This window comes from Helianthus annuus, chromosome 17, assembly GCF_002127325.2.
Source record: "Helianthus annuus cultivar XRQ/B chromosome 17, HanXRQr2.0-SUNRISE, whole genome shotgun sequence".
Classification (NCBI taxonomy): Eukaryota; Viridiplantae; Streptophyta; class Magnoliopsida; order Asterales; family Asteraceae; genus Helianthus; species Helianthus annuus.
This window is the reverse complement of record NC_035449.2, coordinates 45,284,628-45,305,128: the sequence shown is the minus strand read 5'-3', so window position 1 is coordinate 45,305,128 and position 20,501 is coordinate 45,284,628. Positions and strand designations below refer to the sequence as shown.

At 36.8% G+C, this 20,501-nt stretch overlaps 1 protein-coding gene, 2 long non-coding RNA genes and 1 other non-coding gene across 30 annotated transcripts; 2 read left to right on the top strand and 2 right to left on the bottom strand.

Moving 5' to 3' along the window:
- The first annotated feature begins 1,904 nt into the window (after positions 1–1,904).
- Positions 1,905–6,192, top strand: LOC110920986. 24 transcript variants are annotated; one of them, XR_004886972.1, is made up of 10 exons: positions 1,907–2,109; positions 2,217–2,568; positions 2,658–2,719; positions 2,801–3,479; positions 3,602–3,934; positions 4,055–4,354; positions 4,677–4,809; positions 4,907–4,959; positions 5,049–5,182; positions 5,372–5,604. It is a non-coding gene; the product is annotated as an uncharacterized LOC110920986 (long non-coding RNA). The 24 variants fall into 24 exon arrangements; XR_002582076.2 differs by lacking the exon at positions 4,907–4,959 and adding an exon at positions 5,270–5,275 and having other exon boundaries at positions 1,909–2,109; XR_004886969.1 differs by lacking the exon at positions 4,907–4,959 and adding an exon at positions 5,270–5,283 and having other exon boundaries at positions 1,909–2,109.
- Positions 4,456–4,587, top strand: LOC118489629. Its single transcript, XR_004887646.1, has one exon. It is a non-coding gene; the product is annotated as a small nucleolar RNA snoR83 (small nucleolar RNA).
- A 2,613-nt stretch (positions 6,193–8,805) lies between the features above and the next one.
- On the bottom strand, positions 8,806–14,160 carry LOC110924675. 4 transcript variants are annotated; one of them, XM_022168669.2, is made up of 5 exons: positions 13,640–14,137; positions 12,458–12,510; positions 11,982–12,353; positions 9,141–11,905; positions 8,806–9,061 (listed from the first exon to the last, which is right to left on the bottom strand). In XM_022168669.2, exons 2-4 carry the CDS (start codon positions 12,479–12,481, stop codon positions 9,164–9,166), a joined length of 3,138 nt encoding a protein of 1,045 aa, XP_022024361.1. In that variant the 5' UTR covers positions 12,482–12,510; positions 13,640–14,137; the 3' UTR covers positions 8,806–9,061; positions 9,141–9,163. The 4 variants fall into 4 exon arrangements, with proteins under 4 accessions (XP_022024361.1, XP_035842910.1, XP_022024358.1 ...); XM_035987017.1 differs by having other exon boundaries at positions 9,141–11,890; XM_022168666.2 differs by lacking the exon at positions 12,458–12,510 and having other exon boundaries at positions 13,640–14,160.
- Positions 14,161–17,343: 3,183 nt separating this feature from the next.
- LOC110921313 lies at positions 17,344–18,836 on the bottom strand. The gene is made up of 3 exons (XR_002582350.2): positions 18,705–18,836; positions 18,138–18,191; positions 17,344–17,615 (listed from the first exon to the last, which is right to left on the bottom strand). It is a non-coding gene; the product is annotated as an uncharacterized LOC110921313 (long non-coding RNA).
- Positions 18,837–20,501: the final 1,665 nt, after the last annotated feature.

The following is a 20,501-nucleotide window of genomic DNA, read 5'->3' as shown; positions in this document are numbered from 1 at the left end:
TTTTGTTGAATATGGAACCGACAAAGATACTTATGCGCTTTTGGAAAAACTTGTTCACACGCGTTCATTAGCGCAAAATCCCTGTCTGTTAAAATCACGCGCGGTTCCATACATCCTGCCAGCATAGACTTGATCCTCTGCAACACCCATAGGTAGTTCTCTGACTTCTCGGCGGAAATTACAGCACAAGCAGCCGTAAACGATTTGTTTGTCGACGTCATGCCTACGACCTGAACAAATGGCAGGTTGTACATGTTCGTTTTGTATGTGGCGTCAATCATTAGCACATGCGGGAAGGCACACCACATAGTGAATGATTTTTCGTGAACAAAGAAGACGTCTTCAACTTCGTTCGATATCTCATTCGTGCGCATGTAATAAGTGTAATTTTTTTCGATAAGAATGTTTTCAAGTTTTTGCATCGGAGAGTTACCTACATTTTTTTCGGCGTTGATCTTCTGAACAGCGTTGTGTATATCTTTCGGAATAAGCTTTCTAGCCGGATTGTTTTTTGTCAGCGTTCGCCAAATACTTTGGTTGCGAATATCTTGCTCTGCCAACTCCTTAACCAGTTTTTTGTCCTCCGAAGAAAGCCTTCTCGCATACGCGTGACCCTCGAAGTTTTCAATAGGAGTGTGGTTATGCTTCGCCTTCGTCACCTCGATCCTCCAAACACTTCCGGATGATTCCGAAAACCCGATCATCTCGAACGGGCAGCCTATTTTCTTGCTACCCGTTTTCCTCTGTGTAGCTACACTCTTATGCTCCCCACCAAAAGTACATTGAAACCAAATCTTGTAATTCTCTCCTCTTTTATTCGACCTCTTTGTCACAATGAGGTAACCATTGTCTTTTGCCGTGTCTTGTACCCAACGCACCATCTCTTTACGTGACGAAAAGGTCTGCGTTGTATCAAACGAAATGTAACCGGGTAACAACCTTCCTCGTCAACAGACACATCCTCCGGCTCACCATCGTCACCGACATTCGAATAGACTTGATGTTCAAAGCTTTGTTCACAACCGTAACTCTGGGTTGGATAACACTCCTGCTGTACAAAGCTTTGCTCGCCACCGTAACCGAAATTTGAATAACTTTGATGACAACCGTAACTGTCGTTTGGATAACACTCCTGCTGTACAAAGCTATAGTCGCCACCGTAACCGAAATTCGAATAACCTTGTTGTGCGTAAGGGTCCTCCACAGGGGTATTCAAATCCAGCTGCACCGTGTTATCACGATAACGAATGCCAGAGACAACCTCTGTCTCCCTCAAGTTGGACGACACCGGTTTCTCAAACGAGTCAGAAATAGCGGTCCCCTCGTAAGAATCAGGAACAACCGACTCGTCAGAATAATCACCGAAAAGATAGTTACTGAACCACGACATCGTTTTTTCAAAAAATTTAACTAATAGAGCAAAGAAGATCGACAGAAAACAATTCGAGTGATGAATCCGTTGTCTGGCCAGTGATTTAAAGCCAGAATGTGGGATCGAAGCGCCGCGCTTTGGCCATAGCGCGGCGCTTAGGGTTCACGGGCTCACTGAAACCTAGTCACACTTTATGTCTGTCAGTCTGTCACTCAGTCAGTCATTCGAAACCTCGTATCACCTTTTGTCGCCCTAAGCGCCGCGCTTTTGCCAAAGCGGAGCGCTTAGGGGTGTGAAAATTATTTTGGCGTGTGTGATTAGCATGATCCTTTGAAAAGTGTAGGAACAAAAACACACCCTTGTGTGAGTTCTTGTTGTGCTTTCACAAGAGTCAATGTGGAGACAACAAAACCTAGGAATTATATATATATATGGATCCCATTAAGTCTAACCAACTCCTAAATCAATCTTCACCATTGGATTTGGCTGAGATTAAATCTCAGCCACTTAAACTCACAGAAATAACTGATCTCATGGCAGTTCAGGGCAGTTCTTCCTTTACGGTTTTTAGCAGCTCCCCGTTATTTTGCCCACGTCTGGTAACCTCCAACCTGTCTCCTTTTTTTCCTCCTCACGTCACAGGTATCCTTCATATACTACACATCTGATTTATACACAGACAAATAACATAGCTTTCATCAATTTGCTATCTCAAACCTTCATTCAATCACAACCTGGTAAGCATCTAGATTTTAGTTAGGGTTTCTTATGATTATAAATTTTGTGTTTGTGTTACTATCCCGCCCGATTTTTCCCTAAATTCCTAACCCCTTTCAAGTTGCAGATGTTTTACACCCCCACTGATCTACCATTGTCGTTGAAATCTTCAAGACCAAGTTCATCTTTCACGTAACACTAATGCTTCTTCAAATTCATCTTGATTTTCACTTAGGTGGCTTTGCGAATAGTCAGTCCATCACATAGCAGTTAATCGAAAATCAAAACCCTCAATGATTCAGAACCGATGTTGAAGATTTAGAGATGATTCAGTTGGAAATATCCAGATGGGTGAGAAGCCATTTTTTTGTTGTCTTCTTTTGTTCAGGTATTATACGATTCTTCACACATATAGATCAAAGGCAAAGCTTCAGCAGCTGCATCTGCATCGACAACCACCGTGAATTTCTTACACTCTGGTAATTCGTTCGAATTCGCCATTAATTATGTGTGGATTGTGTCATTTCTCCATTCAAGGTTGATTTCACATTGATTCGGTTTGTTGCAGCGATGTTGTTTGATTGTTATATAGTTAGCAGATCATTCCGGAGAATTAAGCCCTAAATTCAGGTAATGTGAAAGTTGAATAATTTTCTGTTCTCAATTAGCGATTAGTTCTATTGTATAATCTGATTTGTTTTCCTATATTAGGAGAGATGTATGGTCTTTATTACTACAAAGGTAAACCAAAAAGGTCAGTAGTTGTTGTGAAATCATTTGAAGCCAGGAATGACCAGGTAGCAGACGACTAGGGTTAGTTTTTTTTCTGTATCACAAAATTAGGATTGATCCTAATTTTAGATTTCATGGGTTTTATGCCAAAAAGTTACAGGGGCATTTTAATTACAATGTTTGATTGTTAGACTATGGGGTATGGGGTGGGGTTTGGGGTTGGGGCGTGGGTTGGGTACAAACGCCCAAGTCACCACCCCGGATGGGCGTGGGTTTCAGCGTGGCCCGTTTAGTGTGGGATTCAGCCCGGGCATTGGGCGGGGCTACCCACATGACATGGTGGAACCTCATTGGCCAAGAGCACTAGCCATGGCGGAACCTCATTATGATGTGGCTTGGCCATGCCACCCCAGCCACGCCCCACCATACCCCTTAGAAATTGGCTTTTGGTCTTGGGTGCCCCATACTCCATGTGTCGCACCATGCCCCCAACCCACGCCCCACCATACCCCACGGTCTTAATATGTTGTGATATTTGACAGGAACCAAAAACACTTACATAGAAACACATTGCAAATCAAAAATTGATTTGGAGGAATGAGAACTTCGGACTATGGTCTCCACCTCCCTCTCCTGGCCTAATCGTTCATGATTTTGGGTTAGTTTTTGTCTTTTATTGTTGTTTAATTCTTTTTCCTGTTTCCCCAATTGGATATTATTTGGCTGTTATTTTTTTACATGAGTTTCTTGATAGTATTGTATCTTTTGGAATTTATCTAGGTGTTGAAAAAAAAATGTTTTGTTGGGAATTTGATTGGATGAATGTTGGAGAGAGCTTCTTGATTAAGCTATGGTGAAGTTTGCTGATGTTTACATGAAAGCTGATGTTTGTTAAGTGAATGAATGAAAGCATACTTAGAGAAGCATAATTTTTAGGGAGCTTGAACTTACAATAATTAGTTCAAGTGTTCAACCATTTATAGTTTTTATAGCTAAGGGTGTTCATAAACTCTTCAAACCGACCCAACTGCCCAATTGAAGAAAGTTGGATGTTTTAGTTTGTTTGAGATTCAAACAGTTTGGAACATGGAAATGGCTGTGGAAACTAAACCGGTAGTTTAACATTTATTATTTATAAATGGTTTTCATTTTTTGAAATATGTAGTTATGTTTGTGTTCTGTGATCATTTAAAGTTTGTAATACAAGCTAATGTTTTGTGAAATAATTTGCAGTTACCACAATAATAGTGGTACGTGATGCGATTTGTTTGGTTACGTGCTTCCTCCCAACTGCCTCTCATCCCCTTTTAAACTAATAAGAAAACTCAGCGAGAAGATGTCCCTGCTGAGATTTATGGTTTGGTTTCAATCACCACTTCTTACCTCCAAAATGTCAAAAGCATGGGCTCAGTTCTCCGGCGATGGTGAAGATTTCTCTCCGATAAATGGAATAAACGAGCTCTTTGCATGTATAAACACACTTATCTTCCATCTTCAATCGTCAATCATCATCCCTAGATCTCAATAACGAAGGTATGTTCTTTGTATATTCAACTTCTAATTTCTGGTTTTGAATCGATTATTTCTGCAATTTATTTTGTTAAGAAGACGGTGGATGTTTGTATTCCTCCTTAATCTCATATAAACTAAACAACAAGTTCTTAAATCGATTCATGGGAGGATAAAATCAAACAAGTGGAAGTATCATTAAGATCTTTTTTGTACTTCCTATTGATGGTGCTTCATAGTAACTTATCCAAACATTTGGTTTGCAACCTATGCCTGTAGTTTTGAAGAGTTTGTTTGTATTTTGGTGTTAATCTTTATACTTACAATTGGATGAATTATGGTCTAGTGTTTGTAAATGGTAGCTCTAACCACCATTAGACGTCGACCATGCATCACCACTACCAGTCTACCAAGAGCATCCACGTTCCAAGCACCAGTTAACACTGACGCCAACTCGTGTTCTACAATACAATGGTCAAGTAAGATCCTTTTCCTCTTTGATAGCTAGCTTGATGTGCAATTTCCACAATAAAAAATGAAAGATGATTTATTTTCAATTTGGTGGTTTTTTTGTAGCTTGATGTTATATGTTCAACAATAGGAATTGAAACATGGGTTAAAAAGCTCATGTAAATTCATATTTACCCTATATGATAATGGTATGCATCCAATAGAAAATTACAATTTTACCTGTGTTTTATTTTCTTTCATGATAAAGGTGGGAAGGTCTAAAGGCATTCGTGAGCATTGACAGAACACCATTATATTGTGGAGATGTTTTAATCACAAAAGGGTTCACCGAGTCTTATCAACATTTACACTTCTGTTGGATTCTTAGAGCTGGTCACTTACGTAAGTTTTACACTGGTACCTCATATAAACATTTTTATTTGTTTAGGTGTGCCAATGTGTTGTTGAGAATTCCTATATGGGTAGTAGTTCCAGGTATGCAGGTGATGATCCATTTCATTACTTATCATGTCTAATAACTAAACTATGGAATTCTAAGTTTAAATTACATGCGAGTCTTCCTGGTGTCAGGTTTGGTGGGAATGTGAGAATTATCTTTTCTCTGGATGTTAGCCGGGTGCAAGCGTCATGGAATGGACTGGGGGTTATGGGGGGAGCAGAGTGGTTGCTAAAATATTTTTTAGTTCTGGTGGCTTTGTTGTTGATAATGTAATGTGTTGGTTTTACTTCGTACCATGTAATTATCCAACTCCTTGCTGGTGTGTCTTTTAATGAAAGGATGGCTTTGATGTTCAAAAGCAAAATGATTGATATAGTGTTAATATTATGACGTTAACGTTCTCGCCCACTTAAAGACTCAATCTAATATAAGTTATTGAAATTGTCTCCAACCTTGCTTTTACGTTTTTAGGCATATTATATATGTCTGCGAATAAAAAACTTGTCGTTAGAGACTTGCGTTGCAATCGTACTAACAACCGGAATATAGTTGTTATGGTCTCACGCAGATGGACAAAATACGACCCAAAACAAACCGTGTTCTTTCTAACGACATTATTTTTTCAGATTAACACGTAAGATGATGGTTATTTTCATATATAGTGCTATAACATATTATTTTTTTTCTAAAACTTAGCATTGTTTCTTTTTAGGGTTAAAGAAATATACCAAGTTTGACAAATGGGCACTATGCATCAAGTCAACATGTCGAAAAGAGGCCACCTTTGAGGTTAAAGAAGACGATCCAAAAGCCAAAAAAATTGAGGCGGTTAACTATGTTTGAATGTCATTACACTTTCCCCCAATGTTGCCTACCGTTTACTTTTGCATTAACGTGACACCATTTCGTGTTTTACCACTCTTATCAAGTTTATTTTATATTTTTTTCTGCTTTTGTGGTTGTATACTGTTCACGTTCGTTATGCTTATATATATATATATGTACAATATCTACATGGCTAGCCAATGCCGCTCCCACCCCCAACTTTTGTGGGGTGGCCTAGTGGAGCCCACTTCCGCCACATGGCTAGCCACGACACCAATCCAAGCCCCACCACACCCCGCGGTCTTAACGTGGGTGTTTTGGGATTTGCTTATTTTAAGCTCCTTTTAACTTTTTGACTTTTTAAAAGTTAATAAGTCATTTTTGTGGTGTTTAGATAATGTGTTGAGAAGGGAGTTTTTGTTGTTTGAACAGAAGAAAAGAAAAAGTTAGATGGTTGTGAAAATGAGAAAGAGAGATGGAAAAGGAGAAAAGAAAAAGGAGCAGCGATCCCAAACACCCTCAATATAGATTATTTTTGTTTGTTACGCTGTTAACGTAACCCGTCCACCGGACGGGTATTAAACTAGTTAAACATTGAGGTGGTTATATTAGATGGGTTATATATATTCTTTCGAATCGATTAGGAACAAGAGAAAATCACTTGTAAGCATCCATGAAATGATCTTTAAAGCATCCAACAGGTTAGAAAAAAATGCATCTTATGATTAAAATTTGATTTGAAAAGCGAGAATGAACTAACAAAGGTTGTAAATCATGATATGCAGGGTCATATGGTTGTGTAGAAAAATAAATAACCATGTTCTACCTGACTGTGTCACACAAATGTGCACATAAATAAACACATAATATTGTCTTGCTCATTTGAAAAATTATAACTGACATGAAATGACAATTTGGTGAATTTGTTGACTAAATAGATAAAATCTTTATAAGTGTTTATTCAAACATAAAGGTGAATCAAACTGATTTAGGTTAATTTTCAAACTAACAGGTCAGGTTGGTTCGAAAATGAGCCAACAAGGCTCAAATTTTAGGATCTATGGACAACATTAGCAATTCAGGTGCTTAAATTGTTGACTAGAGTGTGTAGTGCTTTCTAAAGCAAGATATACACTAAATTATTGTTTGTTTAAAGAACAATCTTGTTTGGAATCATTTAAATTTGTAGATTAGACTGCCTCCAATGCTTCTAAGCAGTGTTGTAAAAATCGCGACTAGGCGACGATTAGTCGGCGATTAATCGCTAGTCGTCCAGCTACTGAGTAATTTTTCTTAAATCGGTCCATTAACCGACTAGGTCCGACTAGGCACGACTAGGTCCGACTAGGCCACCCAAAAGTCGACGATTCCAGCAAAAAACCTGTATATTCCGGCCAAAACCTCTAAATTCCGGTCAGTTTCCAACCAAATCATTTGAATTCCAACAATTAATCATGTATACTTAAATAAATGAGTTGAGTAAGATTTAAAACCTAGCTACTTAAAATATTTACCTATAAAAATGTATATATTTATACATAAAACTGAAAATTACATATAAAAAACCCGATCCGATTAATCCTGATTAATCCCGAGTAATCCCGAGTAGTCGCTAGTCCCTACTTCACCGGCCGACTAGCGACTAGCGAGTTCTCCAACCTTGCTTCTAAGTGAAGGGATGCATTTAGTGATGTGGAGGTAGCATGTGAGAAGGATGCAATGGAGTGGGTGATGAAGGGGAAGGCTTGTAGGTGGGGAAGTGCAACCAAATGCAAGAGAATGGTGGGCCCATGTGAGAGAGCTGATGTGGAAGAGAGAGGATGCATGTGAGAAGGATGAGTTGGAGTTAAAAATAGGAGAGAGAGTGCATATGAGAAGAATGGGTAAAAAGCTGATATGGCAGTGATGACTAGGATGCATGTAGTAAATGCAGGCCGTTGCATTGGAGACAGTCTTTATCTTGTTTTACTATCTATTTAGGTTATATATACTTACTCAAATGTGCATGAGATTCAGTAAATAAAAGGTAGGTAAGACATGCCATGAAGAAAGGCTTAGATAAGCTCATGTGTTTGGTTTGACATACAACATACTGTTTATAGACCTATGTGTTAGAATATGTAAGCTAAGAATCTATTAGGTTGCAACTTGCAAGATAGCCCCAAAATAAGGACTTGCTTCCTAAAGGAGACATCCATGACTTATACAAACTTGTAGATTTGATGTGATATATTGTGTAGGTGTGTGCAAGTAGTTTGACATGTATGTGTCATTGACACTTAAGTTCACATGATTTAAGTTCAACCCAAAAGAATTTGTAATAGTGATATTGGTCTCGAAGACGAACATAAAAGTGTGTGTGAACAAACAGTCTGTTGCCATCAGACTCGAAAAAACCCTAAATTTAGTTCAACCCAATTCTAATAACAAAATCAAATTCGGGTTTCAAAATTCAAATCAGCCAATCAGGTCCTTAGCATAACCGAATTCAGATTTCAGAATCGATGAAAATCGAACAGGCCCAACCATTCGGGGACCAAGATTGAAGTAAAGAATCTACACCATTGCAAGCAGAACAAAGTGAAGATCGCAAGTCATAAAGATTGAAGTCAACATCAACACAGATTTGCGATGGCGTAGCAGATGCAATAAGGTTTAGATCTAAAAAGTAAAAACAAGTAACCAATTTGATTATGAGTTAAAAGGTGTCCAATGAAAAAATTATGCAAACATGCCAAGATATAAAGAGTTACTATATGATAACTTTTTGATTGTATGAAAATTGAATTGTTGACTAAACTTGTATATTAAAAATTGTGTATTGGCTAAACATTAATAACACAGGCCACACGCTGTCAAACTATTTCGTTAAGCAACAACTCAACCGTATGCATTACAACCACGAAGGTTTGTCACACATTTCAAGAAACCCGCGGAACCCAACATACAGTTCGCTAGGCAAAACCTCTAAGGAGTCCTCCAGACAGATTGGTTTCCTGCAAAAATCATATTAAATGTATGAGAAAATAAACTAAAGCAATTGAGGCAAATCAACACAAAAGAAAATGGATTCACCTTGCGCTACAACAACGCTTTTCCTACTGCTGATGTGGATGTTTGTAGCTAATTGTATTATCACCATTCCAACTGCCATCTGGCTCTTTCCTCTTCGATCCACCACCACCTGCAGCCATTTGATGGAACAACCTTAACTGCTCATTGGCACCACCGACATTACTTGAACCGCCAGGTAGATTCATAAAGTAAGGCCTGTATGGCATTGACACCATACTGTTTGGTCCCACTGAGGGAATGGCCGAGAAACAAAGCGACCCACCACCGGATGACGGAGAATCGGCATAACCATTCGAAACCGATGAAACTGTATTTGAAATCGAAGGTACAGAGAAACCGGTCTCGAATGGGAAAGCTGAATACTGAAATGGCACTGCGGGAGATGATGATAAAACGGGGCCCCTGAATATTTCAGGATTAAGTGATGTGCTGGAAGTCATGGGTGTCAACATTCTTTGAGACGGGATTGTAATTGCTGGATAGGCTTTGTTCGGTGAAAACCAAGTTGAAAAGTTCCCACTATTCATACTATTCATTCTGACATTAGGTGCACCAGATATAAACTGCATACTGTTTTTGGAGAGAGTTAACGTTTCACCGCCAACTTCTTCCATACCCGGCCCGTTCAGGTCAAAGCCCTTTAAAGAATCAGGCTCGCCAGACAACTGGACAGCCTCGGGACTCTCATCACATGTATTCAGATCAAGATCCAGTCCTGACGGTGCATTGTGTTGATCAGCATCATCAACTCCAACATTCAAGTCAAAGTCAAAAAGAGTGTGGGTCGGTTTGCTGGTACAAGTGTCAGGAACCGGAACATCTACCTTTCGTGCTTCTGTTGGAAGGAATGCACTGGTGGCAGCAGAATCTTTCCACCCAATCTCAGGCATGCCTCTTGAGAGACTCTCAGAAGGGTAAAACAGTCCTTTTGCAGCAGCAGCTACATTTATCAAACCAGACTGAGTTCTATCATTAGAAGGTAACGGGTCAGGTGCATGAACAGCAGCCTCTTCAACCTCACATTGTATCCCATCATCACTAGGAAGAACTTCATTCAGATCAAAGTCCAACTTTACTCTACGATCTTCAACACAGCTGGCCTCTGTTACATCGGTAGCCGTTCCACACGTTCTTACTTCTTGCACTGCAACCACAGTGCTTTTGTCGTCTTTTTTCATATTTTCATGGGCCTTCTCGTCAGTCTCTTCAGACTTTGGGGTGGCTACGGGCCGATCGGTTAACCGTTTATGCACTAATTTCTTCTCGTCCTCATGTATATCTAAACATGACCTAAAGACCAATTCTTCTTTAATCTGCATAGTCTCGGGTTTTACACTTGTAGCAGCTGCATCTAGCAGGCCCACAGTGTTTCTAATAGGTTTAACGTCAGGACACATGGCTTCCTCTAATGGACTTCTGCTGTTAAGTTTCATATTCGCAGAACACAAGCCTTCAGGTATGGGTATGTTACTTCGAGGGGAACATGCGGGTGACACGTCAGATCTCGACATTTCACCAGCAGCCACGCTGGCAAGAAGAATTATTCCACCATCATCACCGGTTGACGGAGACGCGATAGCTTCCGAGAACTTCGCACAGCTCTCCACCAATGCATTTATTGAGCTATAAGAACGCTCGCATAGCTTACCTGGTTTTGGTGTTACCCCTGATGAGGATGCATCGTTCTTACCTTGTTCTTCATCATGGACAATCGGTCCTTCATTCTCCGGAAACAAATCATTACCCGTGTTTGTGTTTGTCTTTGGTACATTCTTTACTTGAAGAGAATCAATTTTTCTGCTTACATGCTGACCTTGTTTCGCATGAGGTACCGAAAGAGAGCCATTTCCAGATACTGTAGCGGAATCTTCCGGTAATTCTCCGCTGGCGGTTTGTGTGGGGCTTCCACCGGTGTTTGGCAACCTCACAATGAGTTTCGGGCGGTTTCCATTAGCTGTAAGCGACACATCACATGCTTTTTCCGTTGTACTAGACTTTGTTTCAATAATATTCATTTCAGCTTCTACACGTCTCCTCCATGTGCTGACTAGACTTCTGGCTTTCTTCTGAATTTCTGAATTTTTATGGCTACGTAAATGATTCACCGACTTCCCGACATTACACGTCTGTAAAGCATGAAGATTCACGGGTAATTTCTCAAGTGAACAAAGTAAAGAAAAAAGAAACTCAACAGACTTATCATTCTCTTTACAGCTTCCGTTACTAATCTTTCCTTTATGTATTTCTTGAAGCCATTCGTTTAAAACTAACAAGCCCTTTAGATGAACAAATCTAGCTAAACAATCGTATCCGTCAGTGCCCAATATTACGTTAACGAGCATTGTTCTGCAAACCAAGTCTAGTTTCTTGTCAGTACCCTCGGGTTGCATGAGCTGTATTAGTTTTTCAACTCCATCAATATCTACCAATCCTCCTTTATCAGTAATTTTAGCGATCTCGGTTTTTAACCTGTGTTCTGGTCTAAGTTGACCAGAATCTGCATCATCAACTTTGGATAAACGATCACATTTCACAGATTCTGAATTGCGAACGCGATGCTCTCCCTTCTTACTCTTTGCATGTGATGAAATCGATGAAGAACTATTTTGTACATTTTCTAAACTACGTTTTCGGTGTGCTGACCCATTTGGACTATTTAACGGTTTTGGGGATCGACCTCCGGTCTGCACTGCTCCATGCATTTCTAGCAACGTCTTATCTAATAACTGGTTTACTTCTTCTTGTAGTTCCTGTGTCAAAAAAGACTACATATACAATCAAGATAACTTTCAACAGATAAGGTGATAAGAAACAAGACAAAAATCGAACGATAATACTTACATTAATATAGTTTCTGTCAGTTAACCACCATAAACACTCACTCTCGACATCATACACTTGTCTGCACACAAACGAGGATATCCCTGAAGGAAGTTCAACGCCTTTACGGAGAAACGTGACTTTACACGGATGAAGTAAGGATGCAGCAGGTATCTCATCCTTGTGAAATGAGTAAAAAATCTCGTTTGGTGCTGCTTTCGGCAAAGCACCTTCTTTAAGCTTTATGTCTGCAGGTCGATAAAGCCAATTCACACAAAGACTTATGTTGTTTTCTTTTCCTATGTTTAATTTACGAATTCTTCCAACAAACGGAAGGGAATTATAGGGTGGCTTGAACAGAGCACAGTCGCCGACATTAATCTTTCTACCATCCTGCAAGAAACGAACCATATATAACTTTAAAGCAGTGTTAAACTGTTAACTAACATAGAAATTAGAAAATTATAAGAACTGAGATAATTAGAGGATTTGTTCACATTATTAATAGCAGATATGGCCATCGTATAGTTGGCAAGGATGACTCCGATAACTGAAAAAAAGAAACTACTTTAATATACAACATCAATATTTCAGAAAGCATTTAAATTCACATTTACTACACATATGGCTTTAATACAGATTTTGAGATCAACTGTACGATCGGAAAAAGAAGTTTTGTTAATACTTATAGGCATACCCACGTGTTAAGCAAGAAGTGAAAAAAAAAACAAGGAAACATAATGTGAATAATAACGATTTTACCTAGTTTGGCAAATTTTATAATTTAGTTATCGACCGATGAAAAGCAAACGCTAAGTGACCACAAAATGTCTCTAACTACTCAAATCAATATAAGAAAGATAAACATTAGGTCGATTGTGGATAACTCCCACGTAATACTCTAACTAATCAGAAAAATAAGTCTCAAAAACCGATCACAATGACACCACAACTTTGGTATTTATAGGTTAATAATCTCTAGCGGCTAGTTGCCAATTGCTATTAAGACTCAAATTCGTATTGCTAATTGCTATTAATTACCTAACCGACTTGGTAAATAAGCAAACTATTTGACTTTTGAATTTAATATAGCTGTCAATAGCAGCTATAGAGCTCCCTATAGCGCGCTATGTAGTGTATAGGTCATATGTCGCTATATAGTATATAGCAATAAATAGTGACAACTTTTTATTTTTTTCTCATCTCCGCTGCTTGATAACAAGTGTTTTTCTGTTTCTCTACTTTATGCTAAACATGAAACTGCGGGCACTATTTTGTCACTATCGCTAGGTAACATATAGGTAGCTTGTTGCTATTGACCGTTATACGCTATTGACAACTATGATCCTAAACTGGTTTTGGATTCTTCGACTGTCCTTTCCATCAACAACTTGTGATGGGTCGAATAATCCCCGCCAACTCTACAGCAGTGAATTGAGTTAAAATTCAATAAACTACAGATATAACCACAATTCTTGTTATATATTCATCTATCCAGTGAAACATGAAGAAACAATTTGATCTATATAACTATGAACTACTGTTGAAACTAAATCAAAGTAATAATAACATTCAATATTATTCTAACATACAAGGCTCAAACAGGTATACATATAATAATAATAATAATAATAATAATAATAATAATAATAATAAATATGTGTATGTATAGTATATACTTTGAAGAAAGTGTGAGTATCAATGAACAGGAAGGAACTGAAGGGAGCAGAGACTGGCCACATGTGCCACCGGTGGAACCACAGTTCACCTTCCAACCGCCCATACATAATAGCTTTCTTCCATTATCAAAATCACAACAATTACAGTAGCCAATTTTCCGATCCTCTTTCCAAATTTCTAATAATCAGAAACCCTAGGTGGCTGAAATGATCGATCAACGCCTCCAGATCAGCAATTGAACAGCAGAAACGTCAAATACGGATAATTAATCAGCGATGAATGAACGAACGAGGGTTGTGGATTTAAATTAGGGCTTTTTTATGTGTGGTGAAACGATGTCGTAAAGGAAGAATTCGGATTATCAGATAGATGTATGTATGTATGTATGAGTGAGAGTGGAGAGATTTGTAGCCGGAATTGGGGGTGCCGGAGATATGGCCGGAGAGAGACGTTCAAGTGCGAGAGAGAATGGGAAAGATGAAAGCCGAGAGAGAGATGGGGTTGTATTGCTGCCAAACTGCGATCAAGTGTTGACCATGGTCAACGGAATTTTTTATGTTTTTTCTGTAAATAAAAATTGTAATTAACCTAATAAAAATAAAATTACTTATATAAATAATAATAACTACGTTGTTTCTCCGCGCGTTGTAGCGGTACGTTATCACGGACATTTGATCAGTATCGGTTAGGTTCGCTATAGTACTGTACCATAAATGCACTCGGTATATAAATCAACACATGTTTTACATCGACCGAAAAAGAAAAAAATGAACACTGGTATCGACAACTATGTTGTCCGAACGGTATCGACCAGTTCAAATCATCACGGTACTGGTAATGATACATGTTTATAATCGCAAACATAGTTGTATAAATAAAAACAACTGGAACCGGGAACCATAAAAATTAACACAGGTACATGTACCAATGTTGTTCGGTAGGATACGTCAATTTATCGAAAGCAAAAACAATAAAAATAAATACCGGTACCAATACCGATGTTCAGTTGGTTTTAGTTTGGTTTACTACGGTAGCGGCACAAAACTCATTACCAAGCAGAAACCATACAAATGAGTACATGTACAGGTACCGATGTTGTTCGATACGATATGGTAGTGATACAATGTCAATTTATCAAAAGCAAAAACAATATAAATAAATACCGGTTTATCAAAAGCAAAAACAATATAAATAAATATTGGTATCAATACATATGTTATTCGATCGGTTTCAGTTCTTTTTTGGTACGATAGCGGCACGATATTCGTTTCAATAAAATACTGCAATGTTGAAAAAAAAACAATCAGTTTTGTTCGATTTAGTATAATAGTGGCATATTACCCGTTTCTAATATATTTATATTGCAATGTTAAAAAAATAAACATGGAATGCAAGTTATCAGCAAAAGTAATAAAAATATACGATAAATAAATATTATTAAAAAAATTGTTTATAAATTGAAAATCACTATTCATGGCAACTTTGTTTTAATATGTATAATGTTCACACTTTTGTATTTCTGTTAAGACTATCGGAAACACGCGGCGTGGGATTGTGGCACTAGGTAACGGTATCAAACACTTTGTCGAATGTGTACTAGACAGTTATTATAGTTAGTTAGTTAGATGTTATACTTATTCCGCATTTGTATGGTATCTATCCGTACTTTAGGTTTATATATATAGAGGGAGGCCATACCATACATTGTATTATCATTATTGATTGATGTTTACACTTTGTGCCATAACATGGTATCATTGTTGATTGTATTCAAATAGTGTGCATGGCCACGACATGAGGAGCTTGGCTTAGCGTAGAGACTTCCACGGTCACGGGCGTGGAGAAGGTGCTTGATTAAAGAAATGGCATTGAGGGTGTACACCACATCATCGAAATGAAAGTGAAATGCTACACCTCTCATATGTGGAAAATGTATAAAAATGATGTAATGCTCAAATTACATCTTTTAGACCTCATTTCCACTTAAACCACACCTCATATGTTAACATATTTTTTACTTTTGAAGTCAATACGTTCAAAATTTATTTTACTATGAATATGAATATGTGAATATATCAATTTTTTCAATTAATAATGTTTTTAATACTTTTGTGTTTCGTCAGTAATCTAAATTTATCGTTAAAAGAATAAAAAAAATAACATCAACATCACCTGATTGGCTGATTCGCTCTTCTTGTTCTTTGAAATGTAATGATCATCCTTTATCTTTTTCCATCTTAAGGTCACTTTTACCCATCTTACCTTAACCTTGATATTTTCCAAAAATAACACACAATCTCTCATAATGATGAAGCTTTTTGTGATTCCTTTATACTTGATGTAATTGGTTTTTGTGGTCTCTCCGTCTTGGTGAGCCCGTGTGTTTTATGAAATTCTAATTTCCAAAAAAAAAAAAATCTAAAAATGAATAACTTGAAAAAATTTGAAGGATATAGAAAATGTCAAAATGAAATGAAATTCTAATTTCCAAAAAAAAAAATCTAAAAATGAATAACTGAAAAAATTTTAAGGATATAGAAAATGTCAAAATGAAAACTTTATATGGTAATATGTATTGTTTTATTAATAAACTATATATATATATAGTGATAATTATTACAAAGAATATCTAATCAAATCACATACTGTAAGCTTACTATTAAATATAAATGTCGTAAGAAGGGTATCAAACAGACTCCAATTGATCTCATTCAAACGACATTGAAACCGTCTCATTGAACTCTACATTATGAGATTCTAGGTTTTTACTTTTGAATTTATAGCTTTTAGATTTTAGAATTTTTATTTATATCATTGTGTCTTTTTATTTAAACTTAAATGTCATTTTAGTCCCTGTAGTTTGGGCCATTTTTCCAGTTAAGTCCAAAGGTCTTATTTTTCGCATGTGAGTCCAAAAAGGTTTCATCGTTGCCATTTTAATCCACTGGATTAAATTCATCTATTTTTTCTGTTAATGAGAAGGACAATTCGGTCATTTTATTTGGCCAAATTGTCCTTCTAGTTAACATAACTACATTAAAAATAACCGAATTGCCCTTCTCGTTAACAGAAAAAATGGATGAATTTAAGCCAGTAAAACGGCAACGGTGAAACCTTTTTGGACACACGGACAAAAAAATGAAACAGTTGGACTAAACTGGCAAAATGATCCAAACCACAGGGACTAAAATGGCTTTTAACTCTTTTATTTAGCATTGTGTCTTTTCTATATTGGCATCACTGTGTCTTTTTTGCAATTCGTTGTCATTTTTTCTCGACATTGTGTTATATTTGCAATCCATTGCGTCTTTATACGCTGTTTATATTTAGGAGACTTTATAGGATAACTTTACCCCTATCATAATTATGAAAAGATCATAAAAATAAGCCATAACCACTATTTAATCAAATACTCCTTCGTAGTTGGAGAGGGAAAAAAATATGACGCTCATTCAAAAAAAAAAAAAACAATGAATATTACGGTATAAGGAGAACATACAATCTTTAAAAATCATCAAAAAATGAACACTAAGAAACTATATGACGAAACGTTGCCCGCGGGTCGAGAAATAGTGGCAATTGACAAGAGGCATGACAACATCGCTAAAGTGATGTGACGTTGTAACGCCTCTAACTTATCATTTTCAAAAGATCTTAACGTGGATAATAGATGTTAGAAATTTCGGCATGACCCGTACGTAAATAGACCACTAACACCTGTTTTATACGATAAACCATTTCTACATAAAACATCCTTGACAAAAACCCAAAACCATACGTTTAAGTTGTTTACAACAAGACTACCACTAATAAGTTTTTAACCAAACCATAAAGACATCAAAATACTACACAAGTTAAAGTACATAAGACCAAAAGTTTAGACCACATTATATTCACTTATGACGGAAGCGTGTAGTGGGCGTAGATCAAGTGTGCTCATTCCAAATCGTCCGACCGCCTAGATTGAGGATTTACCTACATTCAACATAAACAAATAATTTAGTATTTCGTCACTAACACATCTAAATAATAAACCGATTCGTCTCTTTCACGGTATTATATCATTCAATTACTTAACTAACCGTTAAACGGTTCATTACATGCTTGCCTCAAGGTAGAGACTAAGCATTCTTTTCTCAACATACCCGCTAAGAACGGATACTAGTAACATTACATAACTTCCATTCGATTCGTTCATGACGAACAAACGTATTCTTTACATTCTTTCCTCATACTCCGATCCGAGAAGGACGGATCGAGTAGACTTTCATTCATCACATACTTAATTTCCCATACCCGGTTCAACTAAAAGAACCGGATATGATGCATTGTCTTTCATAACTTATTCATTCCTCACAATCCGTTTATGACGGATCTTACTTTTGCTTTCGAAGAACCATAGATTTCAAATCTCACAATTTTAACATAACAACACAATTCAAAATGAGACTATTAAACTTCTGACAACATTATAGAATATGATGTACACTAACGTACCTCGATCCTGTGAGTCTCCCGTTTTCTTAGTGTTTGAGCCTTCTTCTTTCACGCCTACATTAAACGCATTCATTCATTTAGCCCAACACTTTCATTCCATCATTTACATAAATTTCTCATTTTCAAGTGACAAACATTATCACTAATTTTCAGAATTTCACACATTTATTCTCTTAAGCATTTTATCAAACACTTGGTGTGCGTCACATTAATAAAGCATAATGTACAAGTATTCATAGCATGACTTTACTAGTTCATCTTATATATCATTGAGAATCAATCAAGTTCATACAATTCTTTTATTCTACATCAATTTATTTAGCATTCAGGTATTACAAACAAGACCATATATCAAGATTACACATATCTACCTCTGCATGATCATTCTTTCATGCTAATTTCTCATCAAGTGGGTTTATACAATTCTCTTTCAAATAACCTGAAATCAAACTTGATTCTTGTTCAAAAAGGTAATCCTAACTCAGTTTTACCACATTTGTTACAAGAATTCGAGATTGGGTTGTAACCCTCATCCTACAAATCATAATTTCAGAAAATAAAACTTACCACTTCACTAATTAGGGTTAGATACTCGAAAATAGAGGCTCATGCATTAGATTCTCCTTGAGATTTCAAGTATATTGCTGGAATTTTGCAAACAAGGGTTTGCTTGTTCTTCCCCGGTCAGTACCCAAATGTGGGGGTTTTTTAATTTTTGTTTATTAGTAAAACCTTTTAGTTTACTATTTACACATTGAACCCTCCCACTTTGAAAGAGTGTTTAATTTAGGCTTTCCCATAAACTAACTACCATTTTGCCATATCTCATTAACTATGTTAAATTCTTTGTTTATTTTCACTTATTATTATACTAAACATTTTTGGAGTGTTATAGACGTGACCTATGACTATGGCAACACAACAACAACAACGACAATAAGAGATAACACAAAATAAAACCTAATATGTTATTTGCATAGCACATCTCGATGATGGGGATAAAAAGAGAAAGTAAGTTATCACACCAGTAGGCGATTTGGAAGAAATCCAACAGCCAACCAAGATTATGTGGTGAGCACCCAAATAAAGGTGCCCATCGGTTTAGATCTCAGTTTATTCGATTTTAATTTTTTTTTTGGACTTAACAGAAAACGAGACTGATCATCATTAGAACTTTGTTGATCCTACTCGACTTCAACTGATTAATATTGTTTCGTCTGATTAAACTGATCATTATTCGGTGTATTCAATTGAATTCGGTCCGGTTATCCAGATAAGCAAGATGTGTGGAACCGATAACCGAATTCACAATTTGGATACGGATAGGAACCGAATTCGGTTTGGTGTTTTCCGGCATCAGATTCGATACGATTTTTGGGGTTTTCAATTTTTCTTTGCACAACCCTAGCAGTGCAGAAGGGTATGAGGAAGGGAAAAGAGAAAGGCAAGAGGCCTACTATATGGAATAAGAAAATCACGAAATGTATCATGTATTATTAATCAATTGTATATGGTATACTCCTTTTCCGCATTCGAGAATCCCCTCCTTTCTTCCACACCGTCCCGAAGAGTAACTAGGACCAATTTGGTCAACTTTTAATGTTCCACTTGAACACTTTCCGTTTTTTTTTTTATTATTCTCTTTATCAAACATATGCAGATGCAATCACGATCTTATAACAAGAAAAAAGAGATCTTTCTTGATCAATCCTCGTGACCTGAGTTCTTCAAGAATGATAAATGATTGTAAAGGAAAATTAATTAGATTAAATGTCCTAATTTTGACCATGTTTCCACAAATTTTGTGTAACACCCTAAACTTTTGCAATTTTGTAATGTTTTCTTTCTGTAAATATATCATATACAATTATTATTTCTATACCATGTTTAATTAAAAGTACAAAACATTTTACAAATAATATTACAATTTTTATAAGGATGGTTTATATATATTTAGTGGTTAATGAAATATTGGATGAGATCTCCCCCAAGAGGAATTATTTCAAAATTTATTTGGATTATTATACAAATGGGGAATGCTTAATCAAAGAGGTAAAGAGACAAAGACAGACTATGATGTAAACAAAGATGCTTAACATGCTAAACTTGTGTCTCTCTTTTATGTCAAACTTAATCATAAACTAAATTCTCTTTGATTTCCACTATGCAAAAAGTCTTATCATAAAGTTTAAATTTTATCATAAAGTTTAAATTACTTTTGGACGATGTAATGGATTAATTCCTGAGAGCGAAATCCACATTTGATGCACGGTCTAAGTCATGAAATGACCTTCTGGGATTTCTTCTTGGATATCTAGGCATCTCTCTTCACAATTTTTTAAAAATCCTCTTTCATATGCAAAA

Coding starts and splice junctions, on each gene's coding strand:
- LOC110924675 (XM_022168666.2), bottom strand. CDS start 13,747: ATGTATGGGCGGTTGGAAGGTGAACTGTGGTTCCACCGGTGGCACATG. Junction 12,354..13,639: donor ATACTCACACTTTCTTCAAA/GTATATACTATA, acceptor CGTTTCTTGCAG/GATGGTAGAAAGATTAATGT. Junction 11,906..11,981: donor CTGACAGAAACTATATTAAT/GTAAGTATTATC, acceptor TTGTATATGTAG/TCTTTTTTGACACAGGAACT.